Source organism: Amblyomma mixtum, chromosome 10 (genome assembly GCF_055824585.1).
Source record: "Amblyomma mixtum isolate Tamu chromosome 10, ASM5582458v1, whole genome shotgun sequence".
In the NCBI taxonomy this organism is placed as follows: Eukaryota; Metazoa; Arthropoda; class Arachnida; order Ixodida; family Ixodidae; genus Amblyomma; species Amblyomma mixtum.
This window is the reverse complement of record NC_143021.1, coordinates 130269570-130284924: the sequence shown is the minus strand read 5'-3', so window position 1 is coordinate 130284924 and position 15355 is coordinate 130269570. Positions and strand designations below refer to the sequence as shown.

The 15355-nt window shown below is 46.6% G+C and overlaps 1 protein-coding gene across 1 annotated transcript in view; it reads right to left on the bottom strand.

Annotated features, from left to right (window-relative positions):
* Window positions 1-442: 442 nt before the first annotated feature.
* The window catches only part of LOC149326947 (uncharacterized), a 104241-nt gene continuing 89328 nt past the window's right edge, over window positions 443-15355 (bottom strand). The window contains exon 6 of the mRNA XM_089564734.1: window positions 443-529. Coding sequence (XP_089420860.1) covers window positions 443-529 — 87 coding nt within the window. The remainder of the gene's footprint in view (window positions 530-15355) is intronic.

The following is a 15355-nucleotide window of genomic DNA, read 5'->3' as shown; positions in this document are numbered from 1 at the left end:
AATTGTATTTCAATGAACATCAGTGCTAAGTTGCGGAAGAGTTGCAAAAATTGCGCGCGTCGTTAGCGGACAGAGCCAATGATAAGGGTCGCCAAGTCTATGCCCAGGCTTCCCGAGTTTAGGTCGCTGGGCAGGGGCGGCTAAAAACGTGCGGTGAGGTGTCGGCCTAATCGGCTGTGAGCGGCAAGATTCAAAAATTGTTTGTGAATTCTTCGTTCCACGCGCAGCTTTTTGAATTCGACTAGAATACCCGCAGAGATCACCTCTACAGAGCTGTTGCATTAGAATATGAATGACGAAATCATTTCAGGGTCCCTGTAAGTAATACTCCTCGTATAACGCTTTCGGCAAAAACAGCCATATGCGGATTCCCGACAATCGCAGCCACGCCTACACGTAGGCCAGGGACGTCAGCAATGAGAACAGGCGCTCTTAAACGGACTTACTTGTCGCCGCCGGTGAATTGTAGGCTTAAGATACCGTAGCTTCCTAGTGACATCCAGAAATTGTCCACATGCAGAGTGCCTTCCTGCCAAGGGAAGAAAAATAAAGGATAGCTAACAGACACAGCAATAAAAACTACCGCAGAAACGTCACGTAGTCCTCGCCAGCAATAATGCGGACAATGTTTAAGTGAAAGTCTCCGAATTGAAACAGTTTCCTTAGCACGTGGTTGTCTTGCCGGCTGCATGCATTCCGCCACGCAAAAAACGTTTGTCGACGTTTATCAAAACGCTTGCGGTAGGCATGTGTGGGCAGCCAGTGTTGTCTGCATGCTGCAATCACGCAATGAACCACAAGGGACGGATGGATGCCGTGGCGTCGCCGGCTTTCTTACCAAGTTGGGGATAGCCTTTGAACCATCTTTGCCGTAGTTTCTTCCTGGCAACAACGCTATGCGTCGGCTGTCCTGAATGCGTGCAATGAGAGTTCGGCGCTGTTGCGTAAAGATATAAATAACGCCCGTCCTGTCCATTGTATGCTATATGCGTCTATCTTACATAAGCGACAAATACTTTACCTTTAAATACTTAATGAACTAGGCCAACAGCTTGTTAAACGTTTAAAAAATCTGACTGTCCTGAAAAAAGCAAGAGGATAGCAAGGTTCCGGCTTTTTGAAATATGCGATTTACCTGCGATGCTTTCCCTCTGCCACTGCATTACGAAAGACTGGTTGTTCTCTTCGTTGCACTTGGCGGACGGAAAAATATACAACAGCGTATAATGTGCAGTGCATTTTATTTGCTGTCGTGGTCCTTATCTTTTTCAGATTGTATGATTTGCTTGTTTCTACTTTGCTCTTATACTTTTGGTTGATTTTACACCGCTGCACACTTCACCTTGACCTCCTCTTTCCTGTCATTTTCTGTACTTTCATATGATGTACTACTTCTGCCATAACACTGAGAGCCAATCGGCAGTATTCTCGAAATAACCAAGTAAGCAACCTAACAAACAGCATCTCCTTTGCTTTGCTCGCCACATCGTGTGGAGAAAAAAACTGCAATCCGAGGTCGTGCAAAACTGCTGAAAATCAACGGGTCACCACAGAGCGCGGGAGGTAAGGGATGCGAAGGGTTTGCATTTAAAGTAATTTCCGGAGACAGTGTAGGAGTAATGCCGAACGTTATCCTTAGATTCTAATTATCACTGAAGATAGGAGCAGTTGCAAGCGACTTCAAGCGCTTGATTCCTTGGCGAAAAAATCATAATGGTTGGAATTACCGGCGAAGGACTCAACCTGTTTCTTCATTTCTGCAGTCTTGTTTATGCATATTCGTGACAATGCGTTTATGCAACCTGCATGAGAGTTTACCGATTTCTCACACCACGTTGCGATTACTCGCTTTTAGGACAGCGTGTGCTTCGAGTGTTGCTATTAGTCGCCCATATGACATAAAAAAGCCTACGCCCCGTCAATTTGTCGTTCGAGATTTACTCGTTCTTTAACAATAAAAAAAAATTGCAAATTGCAAATTGCAATCGCAACCAGTTCAAGGCCAATGAGAGGATGCACTGCACTTCAGCTAATCCAGAAGTGTTGCCGATCTGAAAACATGTGAATAGTTCCAGTCTTTGGAGCGCATCCTCCATCTTCGTGAGAAGCTTTTAAATATGTAAATAGAAAGTTCATTGCAAGTCTCTGTTGCCTAAGGCAGGCTAAGGGACCTAAAACTTTGTCCATTGTTAGGGGCACATCTCGATAAGCTTTAAATTCACTTGCACGTTACCTTCATGCATTCTTCATGGAGTGAACTTCGTCAGCCCATTTGTCGGACTATGCACTCCATCATTCCTTAGGTTACATCAATACTCGCCATTGCATCCTTAGTACCCATTTCATGGCCGCATTTTATCTTCGTTTTTTTTATCTCTTCCACACTGCTCTCCTTCTGTCTTTATCTCCCTAATGCCCCTCCCTAGGCAGAGTAGCATACCAGCGATTTTTTAACGCCGGCTAAATTCTCTGTATTTCATTAAAGTCTCTCTCTTCTACCCATTGCGTGTGAACCTGCGCCCGGACGCAGAGGCGCTTTAAAAAAATGCTCTTTTTATTTTCGCGCTGGTTTATGACGAGAAGGTTTGAAGGTTTGAAGGTTTATTAAAACGAAATACAAATGAGTTGTAAGTTTCTTAAAAAAGTTAGTACAGTAGGAGGTCTCAAAGTGAAAACTGTCTGGGGGACCTCCCATCAGGAATACATAAGGAAAGTGCATAATTTTGGCAGAGGAGCTATAAAAGTATACAATCAAGTTAAAACCTATTAGTGTAATTTGCGGCAATGAGTAAGTTATACAATAGTTAGCGGGCATAATTTAACAAAAAAGGCATAAAATAGCAGAACATAAGAACAATAGAAAGAACACAAAAAGACATCAGATAACAATGGGCATTGAATAAATGCAGATATAATACACAGGCGGAGAAAAAAAAAAGAGGTTCCAGAAGATTAACAATATGACCGTTTGCTGCCAGAGTGGGGAACAGAAAATAAGATGAAGGCAACCTTAAGCATGGCATGAAGCTGAATGGGTTGATAGGAGATGTTTTTTAGTAAAGTGTAGAAAGCGGGCTGTGAACGTGCGGATTTGATTGCTAGTGGTAATGAATTCCAGGTTTTGATGGCGGAGAAAAAAGCAGTTTGTTTTCCATAATTTGTGTTCACTTTTGGTAGAAGCATATTGTTTTGTTCAGAGAATCTAGTGTTATTGCTATTAGAAAGGAAAGATACGGAAAAACAGAGAAGTTGATTGTTATTATTGCGAGCGCGGTAGATTAGAAGACCTAACCTAAGATTAAGGAGGCATTTCAATGGCAGAATGTTTAGGTCACAGTAAACAGGTGAAGCAGTGGCTGTGTATGGGCTGAAAGATAAAATTCGAAGCGCTTGATTTTGAAGATGAGAAATACATGACATACGGCATGAATAGGTATTACCCCATGATGATAGGCAATAATTAAGGTGACTGTTAATGAAAGCATAGTACAGGGATAAGAGAACATGGCGTTGAAAGAAAAGTCTAGTTTTTATTAACACCCTTATTCGAAATGAAATTTTTTTACTGATAGATTTGGTGTGTAGATGAAATTTTAGATGACAGTCAAGCGTGATGCCGAGAAATGTAACGGATTCGGAGGCAGTGATAACATGATGTCCCAGATAAATGGCTGGGCTCGGGATGACATGCTTTTGATGAGAGCGGAATATCATGAAAGTGGTTTTTGTAGGATTCAGTTGTAGTAAGTTATTTTCACACCATAAAACAATATTCTGTAAGTCCATTTTTAATTTGTTTATTAGGCTTGTGAAATTGCTATCCTGAGTGAATAATGTCGTATCATCCGCGTTAAGTATATATCTTGTGTTAATTAAGGACAAAGGTAAGTCATTGATGAAAATGAGAAAAAGAAGCGGACCTAAAATGGAACCTTATGGTACTCCTAAATTAATGGTTAAAGGGGAAGACAATGTTTCTTGTAGCTGGACAAGTTGTATACGGTTAGTGAGATAACTGCTTAAAAGAGCTAAAGCAGGCCCACAGATGCCTAGAGATTCTAATTTAGTGTACAGTATAGTGTGGTTAATTGTGTCAAATGCTTTGGTGAAATCTAAGAAAACAGCACCGGCAAACAACCCATTATCAATATATTGCTTAATACTGTCTGTGAATTCGATTAAAGCTAGTTCTGTGGAGTAATTAGGCCGGAATCAAAATTGCTGATCTGCTAACAGCTGGAATTTAATGAGGTAGTTCATTATGCGATTAACAATTAACTTTTCTATTATTTTACTAAAGAAAGGCAATATAGTTATTGAACGGTAGTTACTTAGGCATTCTTTGTCGCCTTTCTTGAATATCGGAGTCACCTTACCTTTTTTAAGTTCAGTTGGAAAAACACCAGTCCTAAATACTAAATTAATAATGTGACTAAGAACATTAGACAGCTCACGACCCACCAGCTTTACTTTGAAAGAAGGAATTTTATCGATCCCAGGAGCGGTATTTTTTAGGCTAGAAATTATTTGGAAGACTTCGTCTGGTGAAGTAGGGCGCAAGTAAAAAGAGTGAGGGCATTGACGAGGGCTACAGTAACTACTTGGAGGCGGGGAACCGCGGCGCGAGAAGAAGGAATTAAATGCATTAGCAATGTCAGTTTGATCAGTTAAAGTACACTCACCGTCAGAGACTTTCGTTATGCTCGTTTTGTTTTCAGTGCAATGGATGAAAAAGTAGGTTGACTTGAAAGGGTACGTTTTATTTGGTGAACTGTGACAGCTGACTATTTTTTCAATGACAAGAACTATTGCTATCAGGAAACCGATGCTGTTCTTATTTTCACTGTTTCGTTCTCATATTTTAATATACCGGCACGTTGCGAATAACATTGTCGGGGGAGGGGGGGGGGAGAGGTGGTGTTCTGACAACCAAACAACCCCAGGGGGTTACGCCCCTGTCTCGTGGCGACATTCCGGGCGGTAGGCAGCATGCTCTCGCTTTCGATGTCATCACAGGAATAGCTGCCTGCTGGCTGGTTGGCGGCAAGCTTGTATCACGCGGCACTTCTGCCCATTTACCAATTCAGCCATTGAGGTGGACGTCTGGACTTCGTTGCCTGGTCGACAGGCGAAGAGGCGGTGGCTCATTGAGAGGCGACACCACCGGAGTGGGGCTCTCAAGGTCGGCTGGCCTGGGCCAGGTTTGGTCAGGGGTGTCAGGTGCTGTGCTGCAAACTGGTGGCTTCGTGTCGGGGCCCTGGGGGATGTGCGATGGCACTTGGTGCGCGTGGCAATGTTGCTTGCCGTTCGCTGAGGCTACCATCACCATCCGAGCTTATTTTGTGCTTGAGACAACTCCAGCCAACACTCTGGACCAGTTCTGCACTCTTTTCGGCCATGGTGCCGCTATCTTCGCAAGAGGCATTACTCTAGCTTGCGCAGATGTCTTACATTCGCTTAATGCCTTCTCGATAGCGGCATTTAGCCCTGGCAACCAAAAAAAAAATGGTTCGCTCAAAGTTTTCATCGCTGCCATTCTTGAATGTTTCTTGCAGGAGCTTGAGAAGACCTACAGCGGCCGCTGACGGCACGACAGTTGCATGCCCCCACTAAGTGAGATCGACATCCAACTACGACGTTTTTTTTTTTTTTAAGAACTGCCGGAACTGCCCCTCTGTCTCTGTCAGGTAGGTCGGCCATCCATGCGGGATCCAATTTCGCACTAGCTGCAAAAGAAGGTCACGGATGGTCAGGGCCGCCAACTCTTTGGCCCTTATGGGCGCCGCCTTCACAGTCGAAGCATATAATGCATACTGATGCGCGTCTTTCTGTTCCTCTTGGTGCTACTCCAGCGGAAAAGGGAGACGGATGACGGCATCGGCGTTTATGTTTTCTGACGCTTTAGGACACGCCAGGTTGTAGCAGTATCCTCCGAACAGCGGGGCCCAGCATTGAATGCGGGCAGTGACCATCGGCGGAAGATTCTTGTCCGGGCTGAACAGGAAAGAGGATGTTCACTAATCTTTATTGAATATGATGTTTACCGATGCACTGTAGTCTTCTTTTATTCCTCTATCCGTGTTCTTTTGCTGCCGGTTTTTTAGTACGGGGGTGCGCCCCTGTGTCAAGCCAGTCATAGGCTTTTTGGGTGCACCCCTAACATCTCTGATGTTGAAATAAAGGTATTTGTATTTGTGTGTGGTCCGTTACCAGCTCGAAGTGGTTTTCATACAGATAATCCAAACCTTGTTACGCAAAACACGAGAGCCAGCGCCTCCTTCTCGAGCTGGTAATAAGTCTCGGAATTTTTTTAGCGCTCGACATCTTAATCCCATAAGTAATCAACGCAGACTACTCAAGGCGACAACACGGGTCCGGACCTATTATCGACATATTACACTCTAAACGAAGGGGTTTCTTGGGGTCGAAATGCACCACATGTTTTGCATTCTCTACTGCCGCCTTGCGTGCTTTGAAAGCCATCTGCTGCCGTTTGTTCCAGAACCGCTTCATGATATTCGTCCACAAAGCGTATGAGGGCACCTGTAGTTGACACGTCTGGCAAAAACTTCCAGTAGTTTAAAAGGCCTAAAAAGCGTTCATTTCACTCACCGAGCTGGGTCGTGGGGTGTCGAGCAGCGCTATGATGTTGTCACTTTTAGGACGTAGGCCGTTTTTACCAATGACGTGCATGAGAAACATAACTTGCATGAGAAACATAACTTGCATGAGAAACATAACTTGTTACTGCGGAACTTGCATTTTTTCTGCTGTAGACGGAGGACGTGATCCATCAGACGTTGCAGCACTTCCTCTAGAATCTTGTAGTCGTTCGGCTTTTCAGCCACAGTAATGTGGTCCAGATAAACCTCCACCCCGGCAATGAAATTAAGCGCGGGTTCCATGTGTCGCTGAAAGATTTCCTGCGCTGAGGACACCCGAAGGCTATTCTGGTGAAAGAGATTAGGCCCTTGTCCGAGTTTAGAACAGCTAGCTTCTTCGAGTCTTCGTCTGTGGGCAGCTGATTACCGGGGTTGCGAAAATGAAATGTGTTGAAAAGTTCTCCGTCGCTTAGATTCGCAAAGATGTCGCCAACCCGTTCCACCGGCTATTCCTCCATAACGGTCGCAGCATTATCCGTGAGACAGAAGTAACCGCACAAGCGCAGCCGCCCATCCTTCGTGATGATGGCCACGGCGGTTGTGGCCTATTCCGACGATGTCACCGGTGATAACACCTCTTCGTTCGAGCAAAGACGTCTGTAATCACTTCGTGCACTTTAGCGCGCGTTCCCAGACACCCTTAGAGCGTGTGGGGGGTAGCGGTCTCGGACTCGAAGGAGATGCCCTCGACTCAACGTGGCAAGCTCAGCCGGAGACTAGCTACCAAGTGACACGGGAAGCGGTCGTTTGGTGCCCAGCTTTCGTCTAAAGCACGCCAGAGAATGGGTCGGAGCCAATGGTTCTCAAAGAAAAGAAATTTGATACAACAAAGAGACGATACACAGCTTTATGAGTTGCCAAACACAGTTTACGCCAAGCACAGCTTTATGAGTTGGTAACGGACCTTCATGCAGGCATTGCGGAATCAGGGTATAGAAGAGTGTTATGTGAAAATATTGGAAGATATTTATAACGATTGCACAGCTACTACAGTTCTCCATAAAGTCAGCAATAAAGTTCCAATACGGAAAGGTGTCAGGCAGGGAGACACGATCTCGCCAATGCTCTTCACTGCCTGTTTACAGGAGGTATTCCGGTATTCCGGGTACTGGAATGGGAATAGTTGGGGATAAGAGTTAATGGAGAATACCTGAGTAATTTGCGATTCGCTGATGGCATTGCCTTGCTAAGCCACTCAGGACAAGAACTGCAAAGCATGATCAATCAGTTAGACAGGCAGACCAGAACAGTGGGGCTAAGAATTAACATGCAGAAAACCAAAGTAATGTTAAACAGAATAGCAAGGGAACAGCAGTTCACAATTGGTAGCGAGGTGCTGGAAGTAGTAAGAGAATATGTCTAATTAGGGCAGGTAGTGACCGCAGATCCGGATCATGAGAGGGAAATAACTAGAAGAATAAGAATGGGGTGGAGCGCATATGGCAGGTTCTCTCAGATCATGAATGGTAGCTTACCAATATCCCTGAAGAGAAAAGTATACAACAGCTGTATCCTACCGGTACTCATCTATGGGGCAGAAACGTGGAGGTTAACAAAGAGGGTTCAGCTTAAGTTAAGAACAACGCAGCGAGCATGGAAAGGAAAATGATAGGTGTAACGTTAAGAGATCGGAAGAGGGCGGAGTGGGTGAGGGAACAAACGCGGGATAATGACATCTTAGTTGAAATCAAGAGGAAGAAATGGGCTTGGGCAGGGCTTGTAATGCGAAGGCAAGATAACCGCTGGTCCTGGAGGGTAACGGAGTGGATTCCAAGAGAAAGCAAACGTAGCAGGGGACGGCAGAAAGTTAGCTGGGCGGATGAGATTAAGAAGTTTGAGGGGATACAATGGCGGCACCTGACAAAGGACAGGGTTAATTGGAGAGCCATGGGAGAGGCCTTTGCCTGCAGTGGGTGTAGTCAGGCTGATGATGATGATGATGAACTGACCTTCATAATTCATTGCACCTGTCTCAATATGTAGATGATATTTGTGTTGATCTTTTAAAAGCCTTCTACCATCTACCATGTACCAGATAACCGCTGGTCCTTAAGGGTAACGGAATGGATACCAAGAAAAAGAAAACGTAGGAGGGGACGGCAGAAAGTTAGGTGGGCGGATGAGATTAAGAAGTTTGCAGGGATACAGTGGCGGCAACTAGCAAAGGACAGGGTTAATTGGAGAGACATGGGAGAGGCCTTTGCCCTGCAGTGGGTGTAGTCAGGCTGATGATGATGATGATGATGATGACCATGTACCTCATAAACGACTAACACTGAAAATACGCAGCATCGAACTCGACGCCAAAGCAACTCGATGGCTTGAACAATTTCTAACAAATCGTTCTCAAGCGGTTAAATTAAATCATATTTCCAGCCTAACCCTTGTCAAGTCTGGCGTCCCTCAAGGCTCAGTAATGGGACCGCTTTTATTTTAAATATAAAAATATTTGCCGACGACTGTGTAATTTACAGACATATATCTAGTCCTAACGACGTCATATAGCTTTGCACTCTGACCTGAAGAAGCTAACAGATTGGTGCGGCAAATGGCAGGTGCAGATAAATAAAGAAAATACTAAGCATTTGAAATTCACTTCTGTTTCAAAATCACAACCAAACACCTACATAATAAATGATAGCATAGTACACTCGGTTTCATCGGTTAAATACCTCGGCATCCTGCTAAATTCTAGCTTAACATGGACAGAGCACATCGAATATATTAAGGCGAAAGCCTTTAATGCCTCACGCTGTCGTTAGCAGACGCTTCGGCAGCCGTGTCGGCAGACGCGTCGGCAGATTTGTGCGCCTTTCGGCGTCACTGCTTAAAAAGAAACGGCGCCGAGGGTGGGAATCGAACCAGAGCCTTTAGCATTTGAAGCGGAGACACTACCACTCCGCCACGAACGCTTAAGGTTGAGCATGAATAAAGGCGACTCTAGTGAATGCATGGGTTTCACAAATATAATAAGAGGAATAGTCAAGGAAAGGAAAATAAAAATAAGAATAAGGAAATAAACAAAAATAAAAACAAGTAATAGCAAATGAATATAAAAATAAAAACAATGAAAATAAGAAAATATAAAAAAAGCAAAATATGAAAAATAATAAATACATAAAAACAAACAGTGCGCCAGGAAACGCTTTCGCCTTGCAGCACTTTAGAGAGCCAAAGTGCCCCTGAATTTTTACATCTAAACACAAAGAAAACCTGGCTTTCCGAAGCAGCACTTATATCTAGCCGGCAGGGACACCAGGCTTCAAGCATTAAATTTTCTTGTTCGCCCTTCACTGGAATATGCGTCAATCATTTGGCATCCCTACCAAATCACCCTCACCAATATACTCGAAGCCGTCCAGAATAAAGCCGCGCGAATAATCTTATCATCGTACTCGAGAATTCAAAGCGTTTCATATTTGAAGGAAGAGCTCTACATGCCGCCCCTCGCAATGCGCAGAAAATTTGCCCGATTATCTTGTTTTCATGCTCTCTTTCACAGCAGTACATCATTTGCCCGGTTGCACATCTTACCGCCACTTCATACTTCACGTCGCACAGATCATATCTACAAAGTTAACCCATCTTCGCTCGGACGGAAAAGTACAAGAATTCGCCTTTAAGGTTCTCAATAAAAGAATGGAATGAGTTGCCCTCCAGCATCGCTACTATAACCCAGTTTTCCTTATTTCAATCGGAATTGCTAACTTATCTGTAATTCCAGCGCGTTCAGTAACCAGATATTCTTTTATATCACTTACTTGCAAACCAGTGTGTTCTCTTTTCTTTGTTATTTGTGAATTTTTTGTAACAGTTTTTACGTCGTTGTGTTCTTTCTCAACTTGACGTATTAACCACCTAAAGTCCTTTTTTACCTTTGAAAACTGTGATCTGATTTGTCCCCTCCTATGTAATGCCCCCAGTGGGCCCTTGGGGTATTTGAATAAATAAATAAATAATACACAGTAACACGCGACAGAGATTACAATACATAAGAAATCTTGCACCTAAAGTGCCCCAACACCGGAGAGAGGCAGACCAATAAACACAATTTGTTCATCGGGCACTGGGACAGTCGGACAACCAGTGGTTTACGACGGAGCCGTCCCGCAGGTCGGCCCACGCTGCCTCATTGGTCTGTAGCTGGGCGAGTGGTGTCGTCCCGAGAATCCAGCGGGAGCGCTTCTCTGAAGCTTGAACTGCGGCTCGGGCTGACAGACAGTGGTCAGCGCCCTTCCTATACAGCCAAGCTGCACGTCGGTTCGTTCTTCGTGCCAAGGATCGCGCGCACATGCACGCAGTATGAGCTGTGCAATTTCCTTCCCCACTCACGCCGGGCCCGCGTCCACATTGGTCAGGCGGGAAGACTGGCTTTGAGATGCTTTGAAATCTTTCTTGTGTGCGCCGCGGCCGGCACGCGAGTAAAGAGGGAGGGGGCATTACTTAGCACACTCTCCCACCGCGGTGGCTCAGTGGTCATGGTCCTCGGCTGCTCACCCAAAAGACGCTGGTTTGATCCCGGTCGAATATCGATTGAGGTGAAATTAGGGAGACCCGTGTACTGTGCGATGGCGGTGGTGGACCATCAGGTGGTCGAAATTTCCGGAGCCCTTCACTGCTGCGTCCCCTATAGCCAGAGTCGCTTTTGGACACATAACGCACAAACCATAAACTACTGCGTATTAATTACTTTCAATCATTTCAGATGCCTGTAGATGTCGATTTACGCCAGTGTCTTTCCTCGCGGCGGTTCATGGTTGCAATAAGCGGACCCAGTGCTCATCGCTTGCGCTGGCGTAAACCACACTGCGAGGGCCTATGCGCCAGCCCTGTCACCTTAAGCGGCAGCCCCCTTGGCTAACCGAGCTGGTCGTTTATAAGCGGATCGTTTGGGAGCGCGGCAATCGTGGCGAGCAAGAGGACGTGTCACATGGTATCTTTTTGTACTTCGCCGGCATCTGGAGTGAACGAAAGCAAGCTAATACGTAATAGATGGGAAGTTAGAAACTGTCGAATCGCGTGTTTGTAGGCCGTTCCACAACTTTTTCATTGTAATCTTTCGCCTCTCTTCGGTGCTTGCGAAGCTGGTTAGTTAATATCGACTAATTATGCAATTAAGGACATTACCAAAATAGTGTGATTTGCTCCATACAACAGCCTCCAACATGCATTTGGTTGTGGCGTCTTAGAGTGCCGCTGCATATTGCCACGCATCGTTGTAGTGTCTGTTCGTTCGCCCAAGGCCGCAGGAAAGGGGTGTCATCATTTGTGTTCGTGACGCTAGAAGCGACCGGACTAATCTCGATTGATCACAGCCATGCCGAGCTGCATCTACGTGTTTCCAGATTACTCTAGATGATCTCGACCTGTTATCTCGAAGTTTCCTTGGCGGCTTTAACTTGAACGACGCCGCGAGTAGCGGGCATTCGTAGTTCGACGACCGACGAGCACGTTTGTTGCTTACAAAGAGCAATGTTTCCGCAAAGAGCAATGTTTCCAATGTTGCAGCGCCTCCGCACGCGCCTCTTTGAGCAAGCATGCGTGGACGCACTGTCAATGAGTGAGGATGAGTTCTTGCGCAAATGGTCGACATATTTCATCGTCCTGCGCGGCGGTCGAGTGTCGGCTTTCTTACTGCCTTACTGACGTGCTCACTGCTGCGTCACTGCGCATGTGCTTGACTGATCAGAGCATTGAGTTCAGCAGTTTTTCATTGTATTTTTGTTCACATAAGAAAAAAATAAACTTCTCTTTCTACGCCGCCGCCGAGAGATTCAGTTCTTTTGCAGGCGCAAGTCAGCCCAAATAATGAACTTCGTTTCCAAGACTGGTTGGTGTCTTCCTGACCGCTCGACTGCCGTCACTACAACGTGATATCTGGTGGAGGTGCTGGGTAGCCTTCCATGTACCGGACACCCCCTGCAAGTCGTGACGCCAGCCCTTTGAGCCATTCACCGGAGGACGAGACTCCAGTCCATCGCGCAAGCCGACGCCTGCTAGGGGACGCACCTGACTTCGGGACTCTGCCGGACCCTACTCGGAAGCGAAAACCAGTAGCAACGTCCATCATGAGCTTGCCCCAGACGACGACTTCAATCATTCTTCAGCAGCCCCGGGTGCCACCAACCTTCGACGCTTCGCCTGGCGCCGACCCCGAAGAATGGCTGGAACAGTTCGACCGTGTGGCTCTCTTTAACCACTGGGACGACGCCATGAAAATTAGGTACGTATTCTTCGCCTTGGAGGGACCAGAAAAAATCTTGTTTGAGAATGAGGAAGCTAGCCTTACGGATTGGGAAACCTTCTCAGCTTCTCAAGACTTTCACAAACGTCGTGAGAAAGGAGAGAGCCCAGCAGCTGCTACAGTCTCGCATACAACACCCAAACGAGACCGTTGCAGTGTACACTGAGGAGATGAAGCGTCTCTTCCGGCGTGCCGACTCGAGCATCAAGGAAGAAGAAAAGGTCAAGCTGCTTATGCGAGGAGTTAAATAGCAACTCTTTGCGGGCCTCGTACGGAACCCCCCGAAAACCGTCGCGGAATTCGTCGAAGAGGCATCCACCATGGAAAAAACTCTTGATGCCAGAGCCCGCCAGTATGACCGCCAGCAGCGCTTTTGGTCAGCAAACTGCCTGGACACCGCTAAGAGCGATAACCAGCGGGAGGTTATACGTGAAGTTGCGCGAGAAGAGCTCCGACGATTGCTGCCGACAGGATAGCAGCCGCAGGTTATATCGCTCACTGACGTCATCCAGGACGAGGTTCAACAAGCCTTGGGTGTGACGTCGACAACCACGCAGCCTCTGCAGCCACCAGCCATGGCTTACGCCACAGCAGTCCGCCGTCCTGCACCTCGACGACGAGACCCAAGCCCATACCGTCCTCATCCAGGTGCGCTGGACCGCCGCCCTCTCGCCCCAACCCGCCCGTCCTACGAGCGTCGCACAAAGCCAAGGAAATGCGACGAGTGGAGAACTCCCTACCAGCGCCGCCCACTATGCTTCCACTGTGGCGAAGCCGGTCACATTCTCCGGTACTGCCCATACAGCAGAATGGGCATCCGAAGGTTTTCTTACGACGCCCCACGACCCCGATCCGGCCAGCGACCAGCCGAAATTGAGGAGTTCTTGCGGCGGGAAGAATACTCATCGCCGAGCCGCCTATCACGTTCCCCGTCGCCATCGTCACCGCGCTTTGTATATCCTAGCCAAGGCTACGCAGTGCGTGGACGCACCCCCAGCCCCCGAAGGTTAAACTGAATAAAGCTGCCTCTGGAGGCGAGGTTGCTTCATAGCGCAGGAACTAAGATCTTCCGTCGACGAAAACACAAGACTACGCCTCAACTATGACGAGAACTACGACGACCCCTACGACGACGACCCCTACGACGACGACCCATACGACGACGACCCGTACGACGACGGCCCCTACGACGACGACGACAACAACTACGACGACGACACGGCCAGACTTGAAGCTTTTACCGCTGCCCTCAAACCTTATTTTGAAGGCTAAAGGACTCGAAGTTAGCATTCTCCCTGTTTATTTTCATTTTAAAGCATCGAGGCGATGCTTCTTTGAGAGGGGGGTAATGCCACGTATCATTGTAGTGTCCGCTCGTTCGCGCAAGGCCGCAGGAAAGGGGTGTTATCATTTGTGTTCGTGACGCTAGAAGCGACCGGACTAATCTCGCTTGATCACAGCCATGCTGAGCTGCATCTACGTGTTTCCAGATTACTCTAGATGATCTCGACCTGCTATCTCGAAGTTTCCTTGGCGGCTTTAAATTGAACGATGCCGCGAGCAGCGGGCATTCGTAACGGTTCGACGACCGACGAGCACGTTTGTTGCTTACGCCGCCGCCGAGTGATTGAGTTCTCTCGCGGGCGCAAGTCAGCCCAAATAAAGAGCTTCGTTTCCAAGACTGGTTGGTGTCTTCCTTACCGCTCGACGGCCGTCACTACAAGGTGACGATATTTTTAAAACTTGGACTAAAATTAGCTGGGACATCCTGTATACTTCCCCTTTCTGTATCAATTTTCCTCTTATTCTTATTCTGTAATATGACGTGACTATCGGTACTCAAGTGGTGCTAATGCAAGGTGCTCCAGCCATCTCGATGAAAAATCCCTCTGTGATTTCTCGGTCTGGTTTGCGGCAAGGTGTCTTGTGGAACAGCGTTTACTTGAGGAGCGTCTTACAGCAACTATAACAGAATCAGTTCCTCTAAGAGCAATCCTGACTATGTCGAAATGGGAAGTGAAGAAAAATTTAAGCTGGCCTGTTTCGATAATTTACTGTATTCTAACGATTAAGTCGTCTTTTTTAATAACAATAATGATAATAATAAAATATTCATTCAGTGTAGTTACAGTAAACTATGGACACGCAAAAGAAACAGGCGGGCTTCTTGGGCTTTGAAAAAAAAAAACCTTTTTTGACGAATGAAAACCCAAGTGATCGATATAGAGAGCCTCGCGCGCAAACTGCGGAGGCTCGGTGCAGCTTTTTGGGCACACATTGGGGCGGGGGGGGGGGGGGGGGGGGGGGGGGGGATTAAGCCACACCACCAATTACTTCATAATGCAAATCGCAGAGGCCATTTCTTGTTGGCCTTCAAAACGCTTAATCTAGTAGGGCGAAAAGTTTTACAGTGATTTTCACGGCAATAATTTTCAGTTCCGCTGTAGTG